This window comes from Phaseolus vulgaris, chromosome 11 (genome assembly GCF_000499845.2).
Source record: "Phaseolus vulgaris cultivar G19833 chromosome 11, P. vulgaris v2.0, whole genome shotgun sequence".
NCBI classification, from domain to species: domain Eukaryota; kingdom Viridiplantae; phylum Streptophyta; class Magnoliopsida; order Fabales; family Fabaceae; genus Phaseolus; species Phaseolus vulgaris.
This window is the reverse complement of record NC_023749.2, coordinates 24,728,762-24,739,927: the sequence shown is the minus strand read 5'-3', so window position 1 is coordinate 24,739,927 and position 11,166 is coordinate 24,728,762. Positions and strand designations below refer to the sequence as shown.

At 31.7% G+C, this 11,166-nt stretch overlaps 1 protein-coding gene and 1 pseudogene across 1 annotated transcript; both read left to right on the top strand.

Moving 5' to 3' along the window:
- Window positions 1-2,088: 2,088 nt before the first annotated feature.
- On the top strand, window positions 2,089-4,503 carry LOC137837703 (uncharacterized; annotated as a pseudogene).
- Window positions 4,504-4,545: 42 nt separating this feature from the next.
- Window positions 4,546-5,115, top strand: LOC137837694 (uncharacterized). Its single transcript, XM_068646800.1, has 2 exons — window positions 4,546-4,790; window positions 4,902-5,115. The coding sequence occupies exons 1-2, from the start codon at window positions 4,546-4,548 to the stop codon at window positions 5,113-5,115; spliced, it is 459 nt and encodes a 152-aa protein (XP_068502901.1).
- Window positions 5,116-11,166: the final 6,051 nt, after the last annotated feature.

Here is an 11,166-nt window from a genome sequence, read left to right as displayed (position 1 = left end):
TTGTTTTGCCTTTATTTTATATCTTTTCTATTTTTTTTTATTTTTTTTATTTTGTTTTGTCATTCTTTATTTATTTGTGCTTTTGTTTTAATTTTTATAATTATTATATTTATTTTCTATATTTTATTTATTTATTTATTTATTTTTGCATAATATTTTTTTCTCTAACTATTTTTTTAAAGCATTAAGTGTAGCATTTTTTTATATAGGATTTTGCATTTAGGGTAGATACTTCAATTGCTACTCTTTGTTTTTTTTTTGTTTTTTTTATTGAAATTGGGGAAGACTCTGACTAGGAAAGACTTGGTTTTTAAGTTTGTCCATTTGTCACTCACCTCTCTTTCCTGGGAGTTGACTTGGGTTGTTTCTTAAAAAAATATATATATATATTTTGCTCTGAAGGGTCTAATAGGAAATTCAATTAATACATGTCTAGTGATACAACCTCGTCTTCTAGTTGATCACCAACTACTGCTGTAAATCCTAGTTCATCATCGACTGCTACCGTAAGTCCTAATTTTGGAATTATGGAAGCACGGACCCTCAGAGAACTTGCTGCTCCAGATGTTTCCTTCCAAACTATGTGTATCCAATACCCAGATGGGCAATGCGAGCTTAAATCTGGTTTGATACACTTGCTCCCTAAATTTCATGGCCTTGCAGGTGAAGACCCACACAAACATCATAAGGAGTTCCACATAGTGTGTACCACCATGAGGCCAGCTGGGGTCACAGAGGAGCGCATCAAGCTTAAAGCATCCCCTTTTTCACTCCAAGATGCAGCTAAAGATTGGCTATTTTATTTGTCGGCAGAATCAGTGACTAATTGGGAAGGGTTGAAAAGAGTGTTCCTTGAAAAATTCTTTCCAGCATCTAGAGTCACATCAATAAGAAAGGAAATATGCGGGATTTGGCAACAAGACAGAGAAAGTCTCTATGAATATTGGGAAAGATTCAAGAGGCTATGTACAAGTTGTCCATACCATCAGATTAACGAACAACTTCTAATAATATATTTTTACGAGGGTCTGATGGCTAGTGATAGACATATGATAGATGCGGCCAGTGGAGGAGTGCTAGTTGACAAGACGCCAGCCGCTGCTAAACAATTGATTGAGATCATGGCTTCTAACAATCAACAATTCCACACACGTAGCAACTTTGCAACACCTGTTCGTGGAGTTCATGAGATGACAACGAATTATGCAGTTGATCATGCTCAGATGAAGGCACAATTACATGTGGAATTTGCACCGCTAACAATGTCACTGATGCTTGCCCCACTCTTCAAGAAGTTGAAGGAGGAAACAATGTTGAATGTCCTCAAGCCTATGCTGCAAACATCTTTAATGGTGGGGGACAGTCTAACCCACCTCAACAACTATACAACCATTATTTGTCCACTAATAAGTATAATCTGGGTTGGAGGAATCATCTGAATCTTAGATGGGGTAACTCACAGCAACAACAACCATCCCCACCACCAGCTGTTGTATCAGAAAAATGTGGATCTTCTCTGGAGGATGTAATAAAGCACATGGTTGAAGTTAATACGCAATTCCAACAGAGAACAAGTGAAACAGTACAAAGAACAGATGAAAGAATACAAAGAACATATGTAAGCATTCATAACATGGAAAATCAGATTGGTCAGTTAGCCACTCGTATGAATGAGATGAATTCCAAAGGGTCTGATAAGCTTCCCTCCCAGACGACCATCAATCCACATAATGTCAGTTCCATCACTCTGAGAAGTGGTACTCTGTTGCAAGCACCTGTGCGAAAATCCACCAAAGTAGACGATCAGCTTAAATCGTCTAACACCTCTAGCGAATGATGATCAAAGAAGGATCAACACAAGGAATAATGACATGGATGCTCCTCCTAGACTGTCTAATGAAGATGATGTACAAGGAGAAATTGTTAGTCTTGACAAACCATCTATTCCTCTTCCTTTTCTAAAAAGAGTTGTTCAGACAAGCAGAAAAATGGAAGAGGCTGACAAGGAGATTCTCGAGACATTCAGAAAGGTCGAGGTGAACATTCCTCTGTTAGACGCTATTAAGACCCATGCAAAGACCCATGCCCATGGCAGCAATACCTGAAAAGCCGTTGGCAGCAATACCTGAAAAATGCAAAGACCCATGCACTTTCACCATTCCTTGCATAATAGGCAGTAACCAATTTGAAAACGCGATACTTGACTTGGGAGCATCTATAAATGTTATGCCTTTATCTGTGTTTATTTCTTTGTCTCTTGGTCCTCTTAAACCCACAGGCGTAGTCATTCAACTCGCGAATAGGAGCATAGTTCAACCTGCAGGACTTATTGAAGATGTCCTTATTCATGTAAATAAACTTGTTTTTCCTACAGATTTTTACATTTTGGACATGGGTAGAGAGGATTCACATTCTGGTGCAACATCAATCATCTTGGGCAGACCTTTCTTGAAGACAGCCCGCACCAAGATTGATGTTCACGTAGGCACACTATCTGTGGAGTTTGGAGACAATCTAGTCCAATTCAATATCCTAGACGCTATGAAACACCCAGTTGAAGATCACTTTATGTATCATCTTGACATTTTGGATGATATTGTGTTGGATTTTTTAGAGGATTGTGATCTTTCTGATTTAATTGATTGGACAGACTCTTCGATAGATGAGTTTATATCATTTGATGGTCTAAACTGTTCTAACATTTGTGATGCAGGTTTTGCAACTAAAGCAAATGTTGTTGATACACACTTGAAAACATTAGATGATTCTAACCCCGATAAATTGCAGGTTGCTGAAGTTTCTCTCAGTAATAGACCATTACCGTCCATCATCCAACCGCCCTCACTTGAATTGAAGCCACTTCCAAATCATCTTAAGTATGCCTATTTGGAAAAAAAAGGAGCAACTTCCAGTGATTATCTCCACTGCTCTATCTGGTGAACAAAAGCAAAAACTGTTACAGGTGATTAGAGAGCACAAGAAAACCATTGGCTGGACGGTGGCAAATATTCTAGGTATCAACCCTTCTATTTGTATGCATAAATTCTATTAGAAGAAGGGACAAAACCTGTGAGACAGCCTCAACGTCGGCTTAATCCCCAGATTCTTGATGTGGTGAAGAAAGAGATCAACAAGCTGCTACAAGCTGGTATCATATACCCTATCTCTGACAGCACTTGGGTGAGTCCAATTCAAGTTGCTCCCAAGAAATCTGGGATAACAGTGATAAAGAATGAGCGTAATGAACTTATTCCCACTAGAGTGTAGAACAACTAGAGAGTCTGTATTGATTATAGACGTTTGAATCAAGCCACATGGAAGGACCACTTTCCCCTTCCTTTCATCGATCAAATGCTTGAGCGCTTACCTGGTAAGACACACTACTATTTCTTGGATGGTTTTTCTTGCCATTTTCATATTTGGGTTGCACCAGAAGATCAACACAAGACTACCTTTACCTGCCCCTTTGGAACCTTTGCTTATAGAAGGATGCCCTTCGATTTGTGCAATGCCCATGGAACCGTCCAACGTTGTATTATGAGCATATTTTCTGACTTGATTGAACATTGCATTGAAGTTTTTATGGATGATTTCAGCATTTATGGTTCTTTTTTTAATGATTGTTTGACTAACCTTAGTAAGGTACTTGATAGGTGCATAGAAAATAATCTTGTTTTAAGCTATGAAAAATGTCATTTTATGGTGTCACAAGGCATAGTCCTAGGCCATATAATTTCTTAAAAAGTTATTCAGGTAGACTCTGCTAGATTGAATGTTATTTTACAGTTACCTTACCCCTCTTTTGTTAGAGAGGTTAGATCTTTTCTTGGACTGTCTAGCACATTTGAACTCATACCTTGGTATGTTGACATAGTGAACTACCTTGCTACTTCAATTTTTCCACCATTGACAACCAAGGCATATTGAGACAAACTCAAGAGTGAGTCCAAGTACTGTGTTTGGGATCATCCTTACTTATGGCGTTTTTGTAGTGATCAAATCATACGTAGATGTATTCCTGACCATGGGATCCCATCTGTGCTGAATTTTTGTCATGCCTCACCCTTTGGAGGACACTTAGATGCACAATATACTGCAAGAAAAGTATTGGACTGTGGTTTCTTTTGGCCAACAATGTTTAGAGATGCATGGATCGTCTCATCCATGTGTGAGAGATGTCAAAGAGCAAGCGCTGCTATCTCCAAAAGACAACAGATGCCCCAACAACACATGCTCTTTTGTGAAGTCTTTGATGTGTGGGGTGTTGATTTCATGAGTCCCTTTCCTGTCTCTTTTGGATTCACTTATATCTTACTTCTTGTGGACTATGTCTCCAAATGGGTGGAGGCAATAGCCACAAGAACTAATGATTCTCATGTTGTTGCAGCTTTTATTCACTCTAACCTCTTTTGCAAATTTGAGATTCCTAAATCTATCATCAGCGACCAAGGCACACATTTTTGTAACAGGTTACTAGATGGTCTATTTAGGAAAAATGGCTAAGTTGAGGTCTCCAACAGAGAAATAAAGCGCATTCTGGAGAAGATGGTTAACCCAACAAGGAAGGATAGTAGTAAACGTCTTAACGATGCCATTTGGGCCCATTGTACAGCCTATAAAGCACCTATTGGGATGTCTCCCTTTAGGGTCGTCTTTGGAAAAGCTTGTCATCTACCTGTGGAGATCGAGCACAAAGCTTATTGGGCAATAAAGCCATGCAACATGAATTATGACAAGGCAGGAGAGCAGCAAAAACTCCAGCTGCAAGAGCTAGAAAAGATCCGTTTGGAGTAATATGAGAAATCAAAATTTTACAAGGAGAGGACCAAGAGTCTCCATGACCACTTCATCACTAGCAAGGAGTTTGTTGCAGGCCAACGTGTGTTAATGTTCAACTTCAGATTAAAGCTTATGCCTGGAAAGTTGCGCTCAAGATGGATGGGTCCATTTTTTATCACCCATGTCCATCCTCATGGTGTTGTAGAATTGCAGAGTCTAACGTCTACAAAGACATTTAAGGTGAATGGACATCGTCTAAAGCTCTTTCATGAGATTCCTCAAGAAGAGACGGTGGAAGAGATTACCTTGCAAGCCCCCAATTACCTTCAAGCTTGAAGAGGGAGTATTCCTTCTCTTACTTTTATCGTACACATTTATTAACTGTTTTTACATTGAGGACAATGTTTGATTTAAGTGTGGGGGAGAAGAATTATAGTTTAGGATTTATTTTTATCTCTTGCTTTTGTTTTGCTTTGTTTGAGTTTAATTTTATGCTTAAATAAAATAAATTAGCTTTTTAGCATTGTCTAATGACTGGCATGTTTCATAATTCTTGCAAATCTTGGTTTCTTGATATTTGTTGTTTTAGTCGTTTTGCTATCAAATTAATATGAATCAAGCGCAGACTTGTCCAATGCTAGAAAGATAATAGTATAACAGTGGTCAGATGACCCCAAGTCGTTTCCCAAAGAATCCAATAGTCAGTCCAGTGAACAAACCTTCATAGCTAATTAGATATCAATTTAGAAACTATTTAACAATAATAGAAACTAATTTTTTTAAGTCCTTTGTCTCTAATTTATTAACTATAACAACTAATTATTTTTTGTTTCTAAAATTAGTTTGTATTAGTAGTGATGTTTCACAAAAACTAGTTAGAAATTGAAACCTAAAAGTAATTAACTTATAAATTTTACGTTTTGAGATGTTTATAGTTTTGGTTTTTAAAAATATATATTTTAAATCTTTAAATTTTTATTAGTAGATGGATTATTTTAATTGCAATTTTTTTAGTTTCAATTACTGCTTTTATTTTATATTATATTATTAATCTTATACTATTTCATAACATATTTTTAATCAAAATTTTAAAAATAAATCAAAGTTTTAAAAATAATATTAATAATACTATATCAATTAGTGTATTGGAGTAATAAATTAAATATTATAATAAAGTCAAAGTAAGTACGTATAAATAGAGGGGAATAAGTTAAATAAATAATAACTCGCTCTAGTTGAAAAAAAAACGGTAGATTTAATAAATATTTAAAAAATAATAATAGAATAAATATAAAAAATTAGAAGTTAATATTTTGAAAATCTTCTTCAAATAAAAATTGATTTGCAAACAGATTCTATTCAAGTTAAACAAGCTTCTTAAATAATATAAGTTAGAAACATTTAATACATATTTAGTTATTTTTAATTATAATTTTTAAATTTATGAATATGTGAAAGTTATTTATTTTTTAAAAAAAGAAACTCATTTGATTATTAATTTTTTTAATAGGTAAGGGTAAATTTGTAAAGTAACATTTTACACCTTTAAAATAATTCAAAATTCCCTCACAAACATCACATTACTCAGAAACTCCTATAAACTTTCCTCATAGATTCACTCTTACATATCTCAATCCAAACATTTCACACTTCACTCTCTCATCCTCATAAATTCACCCCCTCAAATCCCCACAAATTCTCTCTTTAATCCAAGCACACCCTTAGCACATAATATTTTTTTCTATATGAATTCAATATCAAGGGAGGATCATCTCCTTCATAATCTCAATTTGAATACTGAACCTAAAAATTCCTATATAATGTTCTTTTTTGAAAATAAATATATAATAAATTATAAACTTACCAATCATTCCCCTATAATAATATTAAGCATAATATATTAATAAAATATAATAAATATAATAACAATATAGTGAAAAGATAAACAAATTATAACACTTATAAACATACGCATAGTAATTGAGGTGTCAGTTTAGCTGAAATGTCAAGTTGCACAGTGATGCCTAACATGAAAATTTTTTATAAAAAAAAGGTAAACATAGTAAGACATGTTTTTATTCTATGATTTTTTTAATTATAACTCTCATTAATCTCCATTTCATTGTACTATTGTTTTCTTTTTTATTTAAAAAGTTTCAATCTTTGAGAATCTATAATATTAAAAATTAGTATAATAAATGTTACTTATAATATTAGTAATAAGTGATATTGGGTAGTGTTAAAGATATGTTTGTAAAACATTTCTCTCTTCACTATTTTTCTACAACCAACTAATTAAAAATAAATAAAACTTACAAATATTGTTAGGATGATATTAAATTGATAATTTATATTCCTATTTTTCACTTGATATACACAAAACCCATAATAGAAACATTTATAATACTTTCTTTTTTATAAAAAACTTTCATGTTATGTATAACTATGCAACTTGACATCTCAGCTAGACTGACACCTCAAACAACCACAATCATCTATCATCATATGAAAAAATATATATTATTAAAAAAGAAAAAATACAAAATTAAAGAAGGACTAATCCAAAATTTCATATGTTAAAAAAAAACTTACATAGATTATATCTATTTCTTATTTATAAATATTAAAATGAAATTTTTTCTTTGTACAGTAATAATTAGCTTTTAAAGGATATATTGAATTTTACAAAATCAATGAAAGTCCTGTTAATTTTTATTTTCTAATTAATATTTAAATATCACACATTAATAGTTCATATATAAACATATTTTATATAATGACGCGTAACTCTTCATTAATGACCATATCTTAAAAAGATATTGAATCTTTAACATATACACTGAATTTTACAAAATTAATAATTAATAAAAATCATGTAAATTTTTATTTTTCAATCAATATTTAAAAGCTACACATTAATAATCTTGAATCAATATGAAATTTATAAATTAATTTTTAAATTGATATATAATTAATTACCAATGTTTTAACTACAAACTTTAGGATTTAAATTAATTGTTAGCTATCAATTTGAGAGTAGTTTATGGATAATAAAAATTACTTTATATACCAATAAATTATTTTAGTCTCTAAAATAATATCTAATTTAATCAAATAACTAATTATTATTTTTCTCTGAAATCAATTTCTATTTAATGATTTTTTTAATGGAAATTAAAGAAAATCATGTAAATTTATTTTTTAATTAATATTTAAAACTTACACATTAATACTCATAAATATTCAATTATATTACAGTATTATGAAAATAAAGTTTAAAGTTGAGTATTAGAATATGTTGAATTTGAATTCACATGTATATAAAGACAAATGTATATTGGCAAATCATATAAAGCATATTGAGGGAAAAGCTGGAAAAATTGTAAGAATGGTTGGTTATTCAGTAATGTGGATGATTTTGTTCAAAGTTCTCCTTGCAACAACAATTGTTATTGTCATTTCATCTGGTATGTATAAATTATTATATTATATTTTAGAACATATATTTGTGAAACATGTGTGTCTTTGAGTTTTGGTTTTGGTGAATTGTTCCTAATTTTAGTTTTGAAAATCCATAATGTAGGTGTGAGGAGTCAAGATCCACCGAAGTGTCCTGGAACATGTTCTCAATTTCCTGACTGTGATGCTCAGTGCAGGTTCATAGGTTATGGTGCAGGAAAATGCACAGGCAAATTGTGTTGTTGCTCCTTTGATCTTCAACAATTCTCTTAGTTCAGATCTTACTAGATCTGGTTGCAACCAAACAATCTATTCCTTCAATAATATTGCAACATCACGTTTATAAAACCTTGTTTACAACTAAACTATCTCTCTCTCTCTATATATATATATAATATTACATATATTCTTATTTTATCTTAAGAATTATAATTCACCGTAAAATTTTAATTTCTTTTATTAAACAAATCAGATTTTGTATTCATACTAAAAAAACATCCGTTAATTTATTATGATGTTTGTTCAAGCATTATGTTGAATTTTGTCTTTGGGGTTGCCATTGTTGTTGTTATTGTTAAAAATAGAGAAAAAAAAGATAGACCATTTACTAAAGATAAATTTTAACTTTATCCTATACTTTAGATCCAACATTTTTTATCTGCAAATTTAATTTATTACTTTTGTACTATGTTCCAATATTGTTGATAAAATTTTATATGATTATTTTTACTTTCTATGTAAAATATATCGGTCAAACTTCATAATACCAATTATTGGATAATTTGTTCTTAGGTAAAAAGATTTATAATTGATAAGGTAACTTTTTACTTAAGAGTATAAAATGACTTGACTAATATAGTCTATACCGTAAGATAATTCATGCAAAAAGAACCAATATTGTTTATAATTTGTTTTTTAAATGTTGTCATATAAAATTTCAATATCAATTTTATATAGACCACACATTGATCAATTTTCAATCACAATCATTGGATTTCATTTTAATCTCACTACTAAACTTAAATTTATCGTCTTCCGGAAGACTCATTAAGTATGAACATCTAATCCAAAGATTACCGGTGTGTAGGTTAAACACCGGTGTGTAGGTTAAACACCGGTGTGTAGGTTAAACACCGGTGTGTAGGTTAAACACCGGTGTGTAGGTTAAACACCGGTGTGTAGTTTTAACACCGGTGTGTAGTTTTAACACCGGTGTGTAGTTTTAACACCGGTGTGTAGTTTTAACACCGGTGTGTAGTTTTAACACCGGTGTGTAGTTTTAACACCGGTGTGTAGTTTAAACACCGGTGTGTAGTTTAAACACCGGTGTGTAGTTTAAACACCGGTGTGTAGTTTAAACACCGGTGTGTAGTTTAAACACCGGTGTGTAGTTTAAACACCGGTGTGTAGTTTAAACACCGGTGTGTAGTTTAAACACCGGTGTGTAGTTTAAACACCGGTGTGTAGTTTAAACACCGGTGTGTAGTTTAAACACCGGTGTGTAGTTTTAACACCGGTGTGTAGTTTTAACACCGGTGTGTAGTTTTAACACCGGTGTGTAGTTTTAACACCGGTGTGTATATATCCATCTCAGCTATTCTTAGTCTATATGAATTAGATCATAAGAAGCTAGAGGATCTTTGTTAAACATAGGTTTTTTATACTAATTGTACCACCTAACAAAACTCATACATCATCCCAGATCTATGACATAAATTTCTTACAATTTTCATAATTCATATATAGTACTTATATAATACGTATCATGTAATTTAGATTCTAACTACCAATTATTTAGATTATAAATTTGGTAGAAAAACCTTCAAAGGTAATTAGATACCAATTTAGAAACTATTTAACAATAATAGAAACTAATTTAAAAACTAATTTTTTTAAGTCTCCAGTCTCTAGTTTATTAACTATAGCAACTATTTATTTTTTGTCTCTAAAATTAGTTTTTATTAATAGTGATGTTTCACAAAAACTAGTTAGAAATTGAAACCTAAAAGTAATTAGCTTATAAATTTTACGTTTTTATAGTTTTGGTTTTTAAAAATATATATTTTAAATCTTTAAATTTTTATTAGTAGATGAATTATTTAAATTGCAATTATTTTAGTTTCAATTACTGCTTTTATTTTATATTATATTATTAATCTTATACAATTTAATAACATATTTTTAATCAAAATTTTAACAATAATCTTAAAAATACTATATCAATTAGTGTTTTGGAGTAATAAATTAAATATTATAATTAAGTCAAAATAAGTACGTATAAATGGAGGGGTTTAAGTTAAATAAATAATAACTCGCTCTCGTTGAAAAAAACCCGGAATATTTAATAAATATTTAAAAAATAATAATAGAATAAATATAAAAAATTAGAAGTTAATATTTTAAAAAGCTACTTCAAATAAAAATTGATTTGCAAACCTGATGGCATTCTCATGGAGCTCTTCTTGGATGTTGTGAAAAATGGTGCGGAAGCTATGGGTTGAGATGTGCAAGGTCCTCCTAAGAGGTGTGGTGACCTTGAAGGTGCATGATGTGTATGGAAAGAAGGGAGGTTCGGCCAGCCCTTTGATAGATGGTGAGGATGAAGATTAGGTCCTAGAAACTAGGCAAAAGCAATGTATGGCACAATGTGGGCAGCATAACATTACTCTCATTAATCTTGAAAATACATGAGCCAAGCCCTCTTATTTATAGTGTTTAGGGGGATGGAAATTAAAAAGAAAGTGGAGGGAAATTCAAATGAGAAGCATTTGAATTTGGAGCCAATTCCTAGTCACAAGGGAAGTGTGACTTGGTTTCTATTTTTGGCACCTCCTAAATCTATACCTACACCTTCTTTTGTGTCACATGGAAGGTGTGACTTAGCTTTATACATTTGCACCTCTTATATTTATATCTACACCTCCCTTT

Coding starts and splice junctions, on each gene's coding strand:
- LOC137837694 (XM_068646800.1), top strand. CDS start 4,546: ATGGTTAACCCAACAAGGAAGGATAGTAGTAAACGTCTTAACGATGCC. Junction 4,791..4,901: donor CTAGAAAAGATCCGTTTGGA/GTAATATGAGAA, acceptor GTTCAACTTCAG/ATTAAAGCTTATGCCTGGAA.